At 33.0% G+C, this 17,302-nt stretch overlaps 2 protein-coding genes across 3 annotated transcripts; one reads left to right on the forward strand and one right to left on the reverse strand.

Moving 5' to 3' along the window:
- The first annotated feature begins 4,517 nt into the window (after positions 1-4,517).
- Positions 4,518-8,374, forward strand: LOC128162357 (uncharacterized). Of its 2 annotated transcripts, none has more exons than XM_052825512.1 (6): positions 4,518-4,759; positions 5,072-5,166; positions 5,274-5,390; positions 7,341-7,477; positions 7,782-7,994; positions 8,114-8,374. In XM_052825512.1, exons 1-6 carry the CDS (start codon positions 4,583-4,585, stop codon positions 8,335-8,337), a joined length of 963 nt encoding a protein of 320 aa, XP_052681472.1. In that variant the 5' UTR covers positions 4,518-4,582; the 3' UTR covers positions 8,338-8,374. The 2 variants fall into 2 exon arrangements, with proteins under 2 accessions (XP_052681472.1, XP_052681473.1); XM_052825513.1 differs by lacking the exon at positions 4,518-4,759 and adding an exon at positions 6,853-7,120.
- A 360-nt stretch (positions 8,375-8,734) lies between these two features.
- On the reverse strand, positions 8,735-11,364 carry LOC128162356 (uncharacterized). The gene is made up of 5 exons (XM_052825511.1): positions 11,193-11,364; positions 10,902-11,036; positions 10,466-10,653; positions 10,186-10,298; positions 8,735-9,965 (listed from the first exon to the last, which is right to left on the reverse strand). Exons 1-5 carry the CDS (start codon positions 11,318-11,320, stop codon positions 9,108-9,110), a joined length of 1,422 nt encoding a protein of 473 aa, XP_052681471.1. The 5' UTR covers positions 11,321-11,364; the 3' UTR covers positions 8,735-9,107.
- Positions 11,365-17,302: the final 5,938 nt, after the last annotated feature.

Below are 17,302 nucleotides of genomic sequence, written 5' to 3' on the forward strand. Positions count from 1 at the left end.
ATATGCAGAATAGGATCAATTAACATCTATAAACGTTTCCTTTGTAGTGATCAGTTAAAAGAATTCATATTGTGCTCTAATTAGATTATCATTATGATGTTGACCAGTGTAGGTAAGTATAATACATGCAGTAGCGCAATATTATGAGAAACCATTGAAATAATTTCACTTTCTACATAAGTGGTCTCCCTTTGCCAGCATACATACTGTATCAACATATCTTAATAAGCTTATCATTGGTAACTTTCCTTGTGCATTTGTACAATTTCCATCATTTTAAAAGTTATTTATCGGAAAGTCCTTTTCATAATACAAGATGTGATGTGCCTATTCATTAAATCATAAGAGGATTTCGGGGAACTGGGTTTTTTAGGAGTAAAAAACGTCACTTGCCTGCTACTATTTGACTCCCTGGATGACATTGAGATTTTAAAAACTTTACTGCACATCTATAGGAAAGCCCCTGTCATATCCCAAGAGATGACATACTTACTGCATAAACTGTAAAAGACATCTAGGAACCATACATGTTTAAAATAAAATGTCATTTTTGTTGCCAATTGACCCCCGTGATAAAAAATTAAGAAAAACCTGATTCACATCAACATGACACCCCCATAATAATCTAGAAGATCATTAGGCTACTGCAAAAAATGTTGACTTTTTGAAATCAGATGTTTGAAGAAAAAAAACCGTCATTTTTTCAGGCAATTAATGACCCGAGGACAGTTTAAGATTTCCAAAACGTTATTGCGCATCTATAGGACACCCTTAAAGCTATTCGAAAAGATGATTTGTCTATTGTTGAGAATGTAAGAGGTTTTTGATGAGGCAGGTTTTTTTTTGTGAAAAAACGTCATTTTTCATATTATTTGACCCCAAGACTACCGAAGAATTTCTGAAAATTTGTACAATACAACATGACACCCCGATCAAACTCCAAAAGTTCAACTTGCTGGTTTATAAGATGTAAGAGTAGTTCAGGAAAGTGCAACGTGACAGGCGGACGGACCAGGATTAAAACAATATACCAGAACTTTCTTTAGCAAGTGCTGGCATAAAAACACAACAATAATATCATCTTGACGTTAATGCCTGTACATAGTTTTTGATTGGTGTGTATCTTTAATTCTATACTTCCTGAAACATGCTATTACAGTAACTGTAATGATTGAAAAAGAACAAAAATGTGACGTTCTTTACAACGAGATTTCACTGAAATTGTGAATAATCATTAACTCTAAACTAGTTTTGGAAGAGAGATTAATTGAGAAGATTGTGTTTTTAAAAAAACCCATCAAATCAATCAGTCCCCACTGATTTAGTTAAATGAAATCTTTTATCTATTTTTATGAAGGGCTCTTCAGCTATAGAAATATTAAGCTGTGTCTAACATCTAAGTAAACAAAGGAAGATGTCCTGAGCTATGCATTTTTCATATGTCAATATCTTCCTTATTATCAGACGCGAAATGTGCTATCAAATTTCATTTCACTCAAGCAAAATACGCGATAAGATGGAATATTGATAAAAAGAATTGATACTCCAATATTTCTTTCTCAAGAACAAACACGTCATTCTTATGACAGTCTAGCTTTACCTTTCTTGTAACTGATTATTTAAATATTATTTATAGTATAACCCATAAAAAAGTATTAAAATTGTATTCAATCCATTGCTTTTTTGCCCTATATATCTACAGCTTCACTCATATTGAATTTATTATTTCTATTAAGCATGGCTGAACTATGTGTTCTTATCATTGTCGGTTTATGCTGTTTATATGATATAGGTTAACATATTACAAAAAACAAGTCGTCCTAGTGTTGAGAATTTTCAGATTAGTAGAACAGTTGTCCATAAGGGTCATCACAGAGGTCGTCTCAGCCAAATTCAGAGCCAGTTGTAGTTACATAGGTATTTTTTTGTAGCAGAAATTATGTGCAAAAATTGGGTTTGGAGCCATTGTTACCTAGGTTCTTGAGTATATTAAAAAGGCAAATTCCATTCTTTTCTTAAAAAGTAGTATCCCTTTTCTTCCCTTTTTTAGATGTTGGCAACTCTTTCTTTTTCGAGATGAGTACATTATACATTTCCTTACCGCCCTTGTTTGAGCTTAAAAAGATTAATACAGTAACTGTTCTGGGGTATCTTGAATCATAATTCTTCTTAATAACAAATCTGCCATATATTTTGAACAAAATTTGCGTTAAAAAAATTTAAAAATCATAAAAAAGGTATCCGTGTATAATATTAGTTCTTTTGTCCGACTAGATTGAGAAAAATTATCAAATCTGAAATTTTATCATCTTAGATCGCCATCTTTATAATCTTGTATAACTGCAGCTATTTAAATTTTGTTCAGTTTACCATCCAGCAGAAGTTTAAACAATTATTTTTAAAATTGTATATAAGGTGGATTCAACTTCGGAATCGACTCAGTCTTTGAAGCTGCCGTGCCCTGATATCACGTGACAGTTAAAAATAGATCACTTTTGTACCTTAACAAAAAAATCAAAAAGTGTAACACTACCCCAAAGTTCATTTGTATGTTTGCTACAATTATTCGATAGGCAATTCGTTCATGTTTATTAGTTTTACTGCTAGAATCCTATTGTTGATCGCATAACATAAATATTGTAAATATTTATCGGAAACCCTCTCAACTTCTATAATTTCATTGAAAATACTACGTATATTTCATTTAAAACAAGCACAGGATTCTGGCAGCACTTTTCAAGTAGTTTAGGTCATATACTGTTGATATTTACCAAAGTCATCTTTTATGCGATCCGGGGTAGTGTTACACTTTTGCCTTTTTGTACACACTGACAGAGAAAAGGCTGGACAACATTAACATATTAATGTCGATCTGCTTACCTTATAACACTCGCTGATTAAACAAAGTATCCATGCCTGTATTATCCCGATTATATCCGAACTAAAAACACATCTAAATCTTAAATATATGCATTAAATACGTCTTATTTCGGCATTATTTACACTGCATTCCGATGATTTGTCTTCCGACATGATCTTCTCTATTAAACATGCTTCTGACGTCATCAAAGATAATTATACGTAATACAGAGAAATCGAAGATCTATTCAGTTAGAAGAGTTTCTAGTGATATTTTATGCCTGTAGTTTTTATAAATTAAACCAGAGATAAAGTTAAAATTGACATGTTTCTGAGTAAAATATGACATATGTTGCTTCTTATTGTGACGTATATCGATCAGAGGAATTTGATCGCTGAGAGATGCCTTATCATACCCGCGTACATATCTCCAACTGCAAAAAGTTTGCAGTTTGGAGATAATAAATGAATATCTAAAAAAAAATTCAGTAAGTAGTAACGAGACCCCCTGCAGGATCCGAACTCGAGATGTACGAATCACAAGGACGACAATTTATCCACTAGGCTATGGAGTAAGTGACCTGTTGCCATTCGATAAAATTAAGAAAACGAAATGTCGTTTCGATCAGAAGTCAGCCATTTTTTGATGATGTGTTATTCCACCTAAATGATTGATAGTTTTTCCAAGAGGGGTAAGCGTTCTATTTTTCAATTGCCTTATCATTGTACTGATTCTGTTGGAAATTCTTCATAATTATTTTTCTGCTTATTTTTCTTCTCAAGGTTTCTTAAAACTTTAATATCTCGCTTAATTGTCATAGATTTTATTCAAATTTTCAGGGTCTATTGGAAATGATAATAGCTCACTATGGCGCAAAATATTGTGAAATCTCTATTTCCGGTTTTGAGTTACTCCACTTTGAACATTTTAAGTGGGTTTCGTGTACCCACACACGCTCCGAGTAAATCTGTAGCAAGCAGTTTAAATTTACAAATCCTTAATGTAGACATCATGAACGTTGTCCTCCTAGTTTTACATGTTTGATTAACCCACGTATACTTCTTTAAAAATTATCTCGAAATTTATGTTTCAAAAAATGTAAAATTTTGCTTTTATCTCTACTTCATAACTTTTAAGATGTATTTTTTTTTCCTAACACATATAGAAAAAAAGAAGTGCAATGTATTAAAAGTTTTTATTACCTAATCAAAGGGATGTTGTTGTTTTATTACAAATTGAATATTTTCGTCTATTTTGAACTGCCGGTCAATAGACTGCAATCTATTAGACCGCCGGTCAATAGACTGCGATCTATTGGACCGCCGGTCAATAGACTGCGATCTATTGGACCGCCGGTCAATAGACTGCGATCTGTTGGACCGCCGGTCAATAGACTGCAATCTATTGGACGGACAACGTATTTCAGAACGCGGGTATGTTAATGTTACATCCTTTCGATAGTTCTCAGGGAATGTTCCTTTACATAGACGCTGTCTTTAGTACTTAGTGAAGCCAAATTCAATGTTATTAAAATGGAGTATCAAATAATCAACAGTTTTAAAGCTTCATATATGGTAAAAGACTATTTAAAATCTAATGGGTTGAAGACTCCCCCTTCTTTGTGTAAACTACCGGTAATATTAAATTGAGATATAGGCTGTGTAAGTGAATCTCGCACGGCGCGAGATTAAAAAGAAAACGTCACTTCCGAGAACCATACTCATGGCGATATCGTTGCGTTATTGGGCCTCTTATACTGAGGGGCGCGTCAAGCTTCAGCGGCGATCGGAAAACTCTGTGAGCAGCGATCACGTCCTGAAGTTTGTTTTCGACGAAGAAAATCAGTACATTACTGGTGTAGTCCAGGCCAGCATGCGGAATGTGGCGTATAAAGTTACAGTAAGTTGACACCATTCAGACACTGAGACAGGCAGATGATCCTGATATTCATTGTTTAATGATAAGTCAGATAATATAAATCAACATGCACGAACATGGCTATAAAATATATATAATTATATTGGAACAAACTATGAAAATCTTCTCAATTGTTTTGACTTGTACATCATGAACCGGAGAAACCATGTGAGTGAGAGGAAACTCGGAAAATTAAATTGTTTACTGTTTACATGTGTATATTTACCGGTACGTGTAATTGTACTTAATCATACACATTCATTACATGTATTATGTATCTGTCGTTCACTTTAGATTGAATTAGATGATGACACAGTCAAACGATCGACGTGTGAATGTGTTATGAGAGACTACTACTGCCATCATGTTGCTGCTGTTCTTCTTTTTGGGTAAGAACATTTAATCCTTTGTGAATCAATATTCTCTTAAACTTAATAGTTTTATTGATTTAAAACTATTCTAAAACAACATCATTTCTTTTTTCCCCTTTCAATAGCTACAAAAATGTCAGCAAGACTGACATCAGATGCAGTTGGCTAAAACGCCCAAAGTCTCAACCCAAGAAAATTGAGACAATTGATGAAATGTATCCATCGCCAAATCCAACATACAGGTAATTTCTTAATTTATACTAAAAAAGATTATTAGTATAAATATTTAAATATACTTGGGTATACAAGTACTGCAGTGAATACAAAAAATATTTTGTCAATATTTTTCAATGTATTTATATGAAACTGCTTGACAGTGCTCTTTCAAGGCCGTTTGACGACACCGACCATGAGGCATTATATCAAATGCTAGGAAATTTAGGGCGATTTACTGGTATAACTATGGTTAACTTTTGATTAAAGTGTTTTTGTAAACAGTTGTGTTGAAGAAGGGGTTTTCACTTTTCAGTTTTGCGTTAAAAATTACTTCCAAAATACTTCTGGCATTAGACCAGTTCTCGTCAAGTACAAGTTATGACTATCACATATTTTGTATAAATTCGAGATGTAACAATGCACTGGCAAGAACTGGTCCCATGACAATAGTTTTTTTTTCCCTTATTTTTATGTGCAGGCATAAGCAGTCTTTATAAAACTTGATTAAATGGTACAATGTACTTCTTTCTTTATCCTACCAGCCACCCCCTTATAATATTCATAGGTCATCTGTCAGGTTTGTTAAATAATTTTTGAAAATAAAGGGGGAAACTGACCATTTTTGTAAAGATTGCAATTCTGCACAATAATTATTTTTATATCATTGTTTTTTTCACGCTTGTTTGCCAAATATTTCCTATTGAAACTATAATCTACTCATTAGTAAACATACTTTAACTGAGAAATGTTGACTCAAATAGCTCAAATTATCTTTATTATCCTTGCTAAATTTTGATTGTTGAACACAAATATTTCCTTGTTTCCTGAGTCAAAAGAAACTTCATATAATCTTAATTACTGAAATGCATATTATTTGAAAACAACAGTAAGTACTAAATAACATAAAATTGTCACATGTGTTGGCTCTTGATTCATACATGTATATACATGTACTAAACTGTACAATAAAATTCTGGATATCCTTGGCTTGCAAACTGTGTATTTTTAGTTACAAATTACCGTGGAATCATTAAAACTAATGGTTTTTCATGGTTATCCTTGACCCACGAATTGACATGCCAACAAATGTCTTTTTATTATAAAAAGTAAAGATATCTTTCCACTATAAAGAGTTACCCATGAAATTACATCCCAATGAACAAGTAAATTTTTAGCTATCCTCGAAAATTGGCCTCAAGCTTTCTGCATTCCACAGTATGTTCCTGCATTCAAGATATTTTATTTAATTAAATATCATGTACATGTAATATATTGACTGTATGACTGGTTTTCATACATGACTATAATATACTGTTTATATAGTGTTATACATTACTCATTCCTCTGTTACCTTTTATACCAGTACCGGTACTAGAGAAAGTAATATTTTTATAAGTAATAGTCTTGACTCTTAAAGTCTTATGCATTTTGTATTCATTACTAATCATTTTATTGTTTTCCTTTAATAAGAATAATTATTTTTTAAAGCGCTCCACTGGATCCTCTCTCCAGAAGTTCCTGTAGAGAAACCACCAGTGCCATTGGTTGAAGACCTTCTGCTTTCAGATAGCTTTCTGCATGCTGAAGACCAGGACAATTGGCTACGTACACAACTCAAAGTCACGGAGGACATTATAAATACGACAGCTGAAAAAACCAAGGGGCAGAGAAATAATGCTGTTTGGGCCATTGTCAGAAAACTGAGGATAACAGCCTCCAATTTTGGACAAGTCTTAAAGGCTGCAAGACGGAAGAGGTATTTTTTGTATTTTATAAAAAAAGCAGAAAAGAGAATGTCCACTCTTTAATGACTATGTTTACTTTCTCCCTTTATTTTTAGTTTGGACTTTTCGTTTGAAGTTTGAACACTGCTCTTTATATTGTCATATGTACAATATAAGTTGAAAAATATTACATGTAGGTTCTTTGGAAATCATCTCAATGTTGCTAGTTTGGAAGTGAATTTTTTTTTTTAGGATGAGCAAGTCTTTGTTGAAAAGACTGCTCTCTGCATACAACCTAGAGAGATGTCCTGCCATTTCATGGGGGATAACGAATGAAAGAGCGGCAATTGACAGCTACATACTCTTAGGGGCTTCTGTTGAAGAGACAGGTAGACTCAGATTAATAAATTACTATGCATTGTGTTAGCAGTTCTTCCAGTCAAATGTACTTGCAGTAATTTTTATGGAATATTTAATATATACAATATTTTTAGATGATAAGTTGGTGTGGTCTACATGTCAAATTGTACATTTTTAGTCTATAAATTTCTTAAGAATTTTATACTAATTTTAGAAATTGATGCTCTGGACAATAAGTCATGTGATCTGCTCCAGAGAAAAATATCAACTTCTATGAAAAATATGGTATGTGTTTATAATACATGTAATAATCTTTTATTTGAAATTTTGCAGGAGTTTGGCTACACGAGTCCGGCGCTATAGGGGCTTCTCCTGATGGTATAGTCACCCATCAACCCCATTGTTCAGGACATACGGGAATACTTTATTTCCAGACAGAGGCAGCGAAATATCAAGAAGCTGAGCTAATTGAAGTAAAGTGCCCTTACTCAGCTAAAGACATGAAGGTAAAAGATGCAGTTGAAACAGTCCCTGGATTTTTTCTTGGTATGATTAAGTGTTTGATGATACATTTTGTACAGTATCACCCATCCTTCTTTTCTTGAAAATGTTTTGTCTCTTTACATTTGATAACTACAAGTATGAACAATGTTGTTTTTTTTTAGAAACAGCAGACGGGTATTTGCACCTAAAAGAAGACAGTGATTATTACCATCAAATTCAAGGGCAGCTGTACATCACCAAGAAGAAATGCTGCGATTTAATAGTATGGACACCGACAGATCTGGCTATCATTCGCATGGTAAAGGACATAAATTGGTCAGCGAACATAGAGAAACTCATCGATTTTTATTTTGAAAAGTTCATACCAGAGGTCAACAAGAAATAAATTGTACAGTTTGATACCCATCTGCCGACTGTTTCTGGTGAACGTACTAGTAAGAGTCGTGGTCAGCTTTAACATTTGTATCATGAACAAAATATTTCATCATATTACTGAAATTACATGTTGTTTCTCTAATAATATTCTTTAAACAAGTATGCCAAACATTAAACTGATTTAATTAAACTTATAATACATGTACTTGTTATTTTTTGTACTTATTTGTTTCTTTAAAAACACAACCGAGTTAGTATGAGACATATGTATGAAGTACTGTATACAGGGTTATTTTTGCCCCTAGTTATATTGACCTTTGATACTTGCAAAAGGTTTCGCCAAGTTTTGAATTTGCCCAAAAGCAGTTTTGTAATAAGTGTTAATAGTTTTATTTTTATTCATTCAGTTTTAAAATCGCCTACGGACAATATGGGCATAAATAAAACGGGGGCAATTATTTCTCTGTATACAGTATTTTCAAGAAAAATAAATGAAATCGCAGGCACAGATCTTTTTTATATTTAAATATTATAGATTAAAGAAAAATCTAGGCACATTTGTTTAAACAATGTGTCAGTTAAAGTGCATAGTGATATACATCTCTTATCAAAACTGTTTACATAGCTAGCAAATATCATAACCATGACTGCTACACCTTTACAAAATGAAAAATATACTGCTGACATAAAATAAGTATTAAATAATTTTTTCATAGAGATCATCATGGAAAAACCTAATTAATGTTTTTCTTTCAATATGAAAACAACTTACAAAAAGTTCTAAGCAATCTCTTTGAGCAAAGGTGCTTGAAGGTTTACCAAACATGCACACAGCTGCATTATCTTTGTAGACAGTGGACGGTAGTTAGCTGGTATGTGGTTCAAAATTTGGTAGTTCTTGAATCGTTCATTCACTCTCTCAACATGAATTCGGTTTCTAGCAATCTTATAACAAAGTTCGGCTTCTTTACTTGTAAACCGAGTCTTGTTTATCAAAAATGGAGGAATATTAAGTTGCACACCTGATGGCATTTGGTCATGGATATTAAAGCCTTTGTCAGCTAGGATAAGATCTCCTGGTACAAGGTTTTCCAAAAAATGTGAATGTTTAACAATGTTGGCATCAGACACAGATCCGGGATACAGCGGTGAAACATATACACATGAACCGTTGGGTGCTACAGCTGTAAGCGCTTTCACAGTATGCCGACTTTTATAATTGCTATATGATGCACTTTGTCGATTAAAGTCCGAAGGAACGTCCTGTGTTATTTCTGTACAGTCAATTGATGCTCTAGCAGAACCGAAATCTTCAAACGATTTTGGCATGGAGCCCTTACATTTTAACTGACTGGGCATGCCTACTCTAACCATAATGCCCTTATAAAAAATCTCATGCAAAGCACAAATAATAGTGTTAACTATGTTAGAGATTGTAGCTCTACTCGTGGAAAACCTGTCTGCTAGGTCAAGATCCCGTAGATTGAGTCGCAGTTTCATCAAGGTTATGAGAACTTGATCTTCCAAACTCATATTTGTGACATTCCATCCTGAATAATAATTCAGCGGTTCAAATCTCTGCAAAGTGGCAACAATGTTCTTGAAAATGTCATATGTAAAGGATGTGTACAACAGCATCTAAAAAGATAAAATAATATATTAATTTAATTAACAGTAAACATATATATACACCTTTCATTCCCTAAATTCAATTTCAACCTGTTACACTTTTAATATCATGATAATCAGATATCATTTTTGAAATGTAAATTTAAAAAAATCACATTATAACAAGCTGGAAAATATTTTTTTAATTCATGAACATGTAAAAGATTATCACATTTCATGTATTTCTTACCTTTTCTTGGTTATTTTTCATGGCATCAACAGACATTACAGGCCTTGAGTTCTTCAGTCTCTCAATATCAATTTCTAATGTCCTTATCTCTATTTCCAGTTTTTTTATCTTAGCTATCAAAACAAATAAAAGAGTGAAATAAAGAAATATTCGGATTGTACAAGGATTATCAAATTATCACCAACAAGTTGTGTTATAAACATGTATAACATGACATTAGTAAATTAACAGCAAAGTTTTCTTCAATGCATTTAAAAACCATAATATTTACAATACTCACCCTGACATTCATTTATTTTGGATGCACACTGGAAAGAAGGACACGGGTGGAAGTATGGATGGTCAAGTGCAGCACTACTCTCTGCTGTAAAGAGCACCGAGGTTGGCTCCTCGACACCACCCCTACATGTACCGATTGTACATGTACTCTCCACTGTAGGCACATTTTCAATTTCTGCAAACTTCTTCCTGTAATTTTGTTGTTATTTCTCAGTTTAAATTTGTCCCGTAACAAAATAATGTGACGGTTTCATTTTGTGGTTTTAAATTAATAGTCATTCATTTTGATCAAAGACCCCTATAAACATGATATTAAATAAAATAATATATACCCAGTAATATGTTATATTTCTCTGAATTTCATTCATATATAATTTATTTAAAACAGTATTTATTGCAAACATAATAATTCAGCAGAAAGAAAAAAATATATTCACCTTTTTCGAATGTCAGCAACGTCTGGAAATTTTGGTTTAGAATAAACAAATATGCTGGGGCCTTTGTCCTTGCAGCCTTCTTCGAAATGACAGCTACATATGCGGTCCCCTTCGTTCCAATCTCTGTCAGCACGTCTAAATTGACACAAATGAAATTTTAAACGAAATATGTGCACTCTCGAAGCATCAGGATGGTTTCAGGTCGTTACTTTCAGTGTCAGTTCGAATTTTCTTGAAATTTAATATAATGAAATTTTCAATGTTTTTCAAAAGCAAGCCCCTAAAACGTACCTGCAGAGCTCTATCCACTTTTTTCTTAATTTTACATTGGTTGGAAAACGAAAGAGATTGCACTGTGTGTCGTTCTTACTATGTCGATCACTCCTGTGGTTGCACCCAAAAGCAAAACAAAACACCATGGTTCTCGGAAGTGCTCTCTTGGAAAGGAGGCGCGCGAGACTTACACAGCCTATTGTAATGCATGCAACAGGTTTTGTGCATGTAAAGGATGAAAAAAACATCTGAGTATATTGCATTATGGCACGAACACCATCTGCAATATTTAATTTGTAAACCCCGAAAACTAAAAAAGGAATTAGGTAATAAAACAATTATTTAATGCTTGAACAGTCAATAGACCATAATCTGTTCCCTTGGTGCAGGGAACAGCTCAGTATGATCTATTGCCCTCGGCCGTTGGCCTCGGGCAATAGACCATACTGAGTTGTTCCCTGCACCTCGGGAAAAATATTCTGGTCTATTGACTGCTCAAGCATTAAATAATTGTATAATATTTGATACCATAAAAAAGGGGCTTGCCCCTTAAATTAGGGGTCTAAATCCCTTATAAGTCTTTGCTTTATAACTTTAATACGGTAATTTTTTGGATATGGGCTTTACTGTAAAAAAAAATTGTTTGTTATTTTATTAATCTCATAAAACTGTTTTTGTGTTCGGGTATTGCATAATATTAGGGTAAAAAGTAAAACGTGGTGACCAGTACTCGCGGCAATTTGGCCAAGTTAACGAAAGTCTGTGCGTACAAGTGACATAAATTTATCACAGAAAGTATAGATTATATACGGGATCCCTTAATTCATAATAATAAAAATATATTTTCATAATTAATAAAAAAAAAAAATTAAGAAAATGTTTTTATGTGAGGACTAAAAGTCATGTTTTGTTAAGTTCTTCAGGGAAATAAATAACATTTTATTTATGTCTCTGAGTTTTTATTGTGAACAATCCTTTAAAAACGAGAAACAGAAAATATAAACATTCTTTTTCCTGTCTTGTAAAACTCAAATTAAGGATTAAAAAAAACCTCTGTGTAATGTGTAATACAATTTAGTTATTATACTGTCTGCATTTGAAATCTATATGGAATCTGAGCTGCGTGTGCGTGTACCATTACGTCACCTTTCTCTTGCCCGCGGCCGAGGATATCGATCTCGGCTGGACTTCTTTGCAGTCAGTGGTATCTACACATGTACGTACTACACAGTATCTGCGTTTTACACATATGGGTTAATTTAGCCGCAAACACAAGAGAAAATTGCTTAATTTAATAATATGATTTTGAATTCAGAAACTGTCGGTTAAAAACTAAATTGTTGATTTGTATTAAAAGTCTTTGTTTTTTATATATACGGTACTCATGAAAACAGTTCGTGTTATAATTGTGAAAATGTCAGCGACAAGGTTTTACCACATAATGACTTTTTTCAATAATTTAAAAAATATATATATAAATTATTTGCACAATGCATTGCTATGTAATTGTACTTATTTGTAAATATAATTGATACTATAAAAACATTCAATCAATTACATTATCTATCATTTTGATTCATTATTGTTTTATTGTGATAATTGTTTTAATAAGGTATTTGATGTTGGCAAATTCAAAAGTCTCTATTCAAAGGTCACCTCTGTTAAGAGGTCACTTTGGGTGCCTCCTGCAGGTGACTGTTTAATACAAGTTTGACTTAATTACACATGTATTTCTTCTCATGTTTAAAAATTATTGAAATACGTTTTGCAATACGGTCGGTCGCCATAGAAATCATCAGGGTAGTGCAAGTGTCGACGGTTTTCTTATTTCTTTGAAACACCTTGGAACATAATTCACTGGACTTAACAGAATAGCGACATATTTCTCCCCCGAAAATAGAAGCACCTCTCAAAATTACACATCGACTTAAAACCCAGCAGAATATTTAACATCTGACTTTTCAAAATGGGAGATCGTACAATTGTAACCCCTCTGAAATAGTAAAAGAACAGAAGAAATAATGTCTTTGTGACTTTCACTTCATCTTTATATTTATGTCTATGAATCCATATTTTTTGTTTCATTTTAGAAAAAAGTGTTTTTCTTCTTTCTAAAGATCTGCAGAATTTCAGTATTTTTACTTCGAAATCATGTAGTGATACAAATAGACACATGTCAATGAGGAGATTGCAAATATACATACATGTACATGAAAAACAAGTTAGTAACATGCATATGTGATATTAAAGAAATAATTGTAAAACATAGGTCGATCTTCGTGCCGCACTAAAGTGGCAAAAAGTATTTTTGGTCCAGTGGGAGCTCTGCCCCCCTCCCCAGCCCCTTCCGACCCCGCCGACTTTTTCTTGCAATCAAAATTTCCCTGAAATTTACATTTAGAAAATTAAATTTTGGGACATTGACACACCCCTTTTCCACACACACTTTTTAGATGAAGTCCAAACAATTTTTTTGGCATATTTAAAACTAAAATGTATTAAAATAAAAGTAGTTAAAGTGTCTTCACAAACCCTATATGTACATGTGCCTCCCTCACAGTTAAGATTTTTAAGATTTTAGAATCTGTCCTTTAATTTGCTTCTCAAGATTTCCGAGAAATTATGCTCATCCTTTAAAATAAAAGTGCCTGCATGACCAAACATTATACGAAGAGTTATCCCTCCCACTGAGCACCTCTCGTATAGCACACCATCGGGTGGGGGGAGGCGTCTTCGTTTATTTACAGTTTGTGTTCGTTTCAATATTTTAATTTTTCACTGCACTTTACATAAACTATTCCATGTCTTAGAAGTAGAGGTGTTAGTATGATTACAGGGAATCGAAATGTTTATGAAACATAAAAACACTGTTTTCCATGAATCAGCGCAGTGACTTTTGTGTTCATCACACTATGATAAAGGCTTAGTTTGTATCTTGTCATCAGTTGTACATAAACGTATTATTCGCTTTGATTTTCTGGTCGGAATAATTAAATACGCATACATGTACATTAATAATGTGATTTAAGCTATCATCAACTAAATAATATCACATGCAAAAGCGGGAATTAACACTTAAATTTTTTTAAAATATATGTATCCATTTCTTCGTGTATATGGCATCTATTCTTATTGTTACAGCTGTATGACGTTAAAAAAAACTCTGCAAGTTTTTTTTTTCAGTTTTCCCAAAGCAGGGAGTGTCTGTACAGTGCGTCGTTTCTCTTTTCTGTTGTTTTTTTTTTAGGTCTTTTAGTTAAAATTCACTATAACTATAATCACTGTCCCAAAACAATTTCAGATTAATGACTGTAACCTTACCCGTCCCGATTCGAATTCCTAGTTTTATTTGTTTTATGCATACATGTACATCATCTATTCATAGATTTGTTAACACGATTTGTTTCTCAGATTAATGTATATGGTTTACTACCAATCTGCAGTGGTATAAACAAATGTTGCATTTTAAAAACGCTAGATGACACCCCCCCCCCCCCCACCACCACCACCACCACTGCCTTTTCTCCTTACATTCGTCTGGGTCTGATAGGTATCGATAAGAGGTCATCTTCACATGATCTCTACATTTGCATGCCTTTATCTGTTTTATGAGAGGGGTAACTCTTCAAGACTCTGCAGTTGGAGGTTACAAAGAAAACAGGCATGAATTAATTTGTCTATCAACTTCTGAAGCGTTCCAATTCATTATCTAAAGCCCTGATTGGTCAGAAATAATGGTCGTGTAAAGATGACCTCCTATAAAAGAGGACCTCCTATCAATACCTGTCAGATCCTAACAAGTGTAAGGAGAAGGGGGATGGTTTTATTAAGGCTGATTGACAATCCTATCTTGGCTTGCAGCTGTAACGGAAGTTATCCTCGTTGCTTGCAATGAGCTCGGCTCTAGTTAACTTTAATATTTTTCCATCTCGTTAGTATAATTTAGATTTATCATTTCATCTTAGTTAACAGTAAACTTTACATTTAATAATTCGAACGTTGTTTCTTTCCAATTGAATTCCCATCTTGGATGGTGGTAAACATTGTTTAGATAAAGTTTAATAAAACAACTTTGTTTTGTTTAAAATTTGTTTTTGCGATTGTATAATTTGACTATTTTCAATTTTCAGCTTTGATTATTTGTTAATTGACAAAACTGCATGATTTTAGATAACAAAAATATCTCCTTGGTTTTTCTTCTACTTCAAACTATTGCGCTCTTGATCTTTTATGGTTAACGTTTTCTTTAAGTTAATGTGCTCGTAAGTTTTCAAATTCTTCCTGCTAATAAATCAGCATTAGTTTGTTCGACTCGTCTTTTTATCTTATCTTTAAATGTTAATAGAACTAGACTTTGACCCGTGCGTGCACGGGTTGACATTGCATATGATATCGGACATTTACGAAATAGATACATCAACACACCGCATTGTTGACATTTGAATAAGCAAGCTTTAAGCCTTCAATAATGCTTTTAATTTCATTACACTGACTCTGCTTAAATTAGCTAGAATAACCCAACTATGTCTCGCCACAGTTAAAATGCCTCCCATATACCCGTAATGTAGCAAACAATATCAGAATCGCTCCGAAACGATTTTAGAGAAAATTAATGAAGCTACATTGCATTGAAAATAATAGTTAAATTATTCATAACAAACCATTTTGAGGTTGTTAAATATTTCATCTAAAATTTAATTCATATTAATGAAAAATTGAACACTTTTTCACCAACGTTTTTTACTCACTTCGAAATTACACACCATGTTGACGTTTGAAACTCTCGGGATTTTTCATTTTAGAATTATCTCCCGTATTTCCTATAATGAACAGAATATATGACAAAATTTCAATAAAAATTTACATGTATTTGAGTTTGTCCATGCAAATGTGATATTGTGGAAACATAAACTAAAGAGCCTCCCGTGATTAAACGTGAAAGTAATGCGCATGCGCAAGATTGTAAATCCAAAAAATGATTTCCGGATTTTTTAAAGGCATTTTCGTTGATTATTAATTAGCGAAGCTTGATTGAGAGAAAAAAAAACAAATTGGTAATCTTCAAGTACCAATGCTGTTTAAAATATATAAAACAAAAGACAGTACTCTTCCGATTTCTCGGTATTTAAAGACCAAAAATTCGAGTCTATTATTTTAATATAGTAGTATAGATTGTAGAAGTGTATATTTGTTAGTGTCAATATCCTTAGGTTTCCGAAAAGGGGCATGCGAAAAAAAGGAAATGTTCGAGTCATTAGCAATAGTTTGAACAGTTTCTGTCTGAATGGTGTTTATAATTGAAACAATGTACAATATTGATTGAAGCGGTCTACACAGAGCAATATACATGGCTTCAACCTGTTTACTCTGAAACAATTCGGATTTGAATTCATAGAGAGCATTTAAACTATGGAATTAATATCCTCTTTCGAACGCAAAAATAAATTTATCTAAAAATTCACGCACGTGCACTTTATATTATACGCATTGTTGTTACGGTATGACGTCGTCTGATTAAACATTATTAGAGAGGTTGAGATTTAAAACGTGTACGGGTACGCGTATTAAAACTACACGTACACGTACACGTTTTTGTAATTCATCAGTTGAGATTTCTTAACTTGTAGGATACAAATGAGTACGTAAATCGACGCAGTTTTGTGACATGAATTTATTTAGTTAATTCCAAATAAATGGTAAATTTCTTATCAATTAATTTTCATGCAAATGAAGTTTAAAAATCTATATAATGTATCACAAGAATACATCCACTCATCAGTAAGATTTTATTTGTTGTAAAACGCTACACGTTTGTACTTACGTGTAGACGCCACTCTACAAGTTTGGAGAACGTGTAGAAACCATGTCGTCACAAAAACTGATGACGTAATACGCGAAGAATTAAGGTGATTCCCCTAGTTCACGTACACGTACCCGTACACGTTTGAAATCTCAACTTCTCTATTATATGCTCTTTTGTAAATCTTTTTTTTTCAAATGAATATTTTGTGTGTTACAGTGTGTTTACATACAACTTGATACAGAAATAAAGACGATGCATTATAAATAATTTGTTAAAAAAGGATTTGTACTGGATTTGTAAAGACAACAACCAAAAGCTACAGACT

The sequence above is a fragment of the Crassostrea angulata genome, chromosome 9 (genome assembly GCF_025612915.1).
Source record: "Crassostrea angulata isolate pt1a10 chromosome 9, ASM2561291v2, whole genome shotgun sequence".
Classification (NCBI taxonomy): Eukaryota; Metazoa; Mollusca; class Bivalvia; order Ostreida; family Ostreidae; genus Magallana; species Magallana angulata.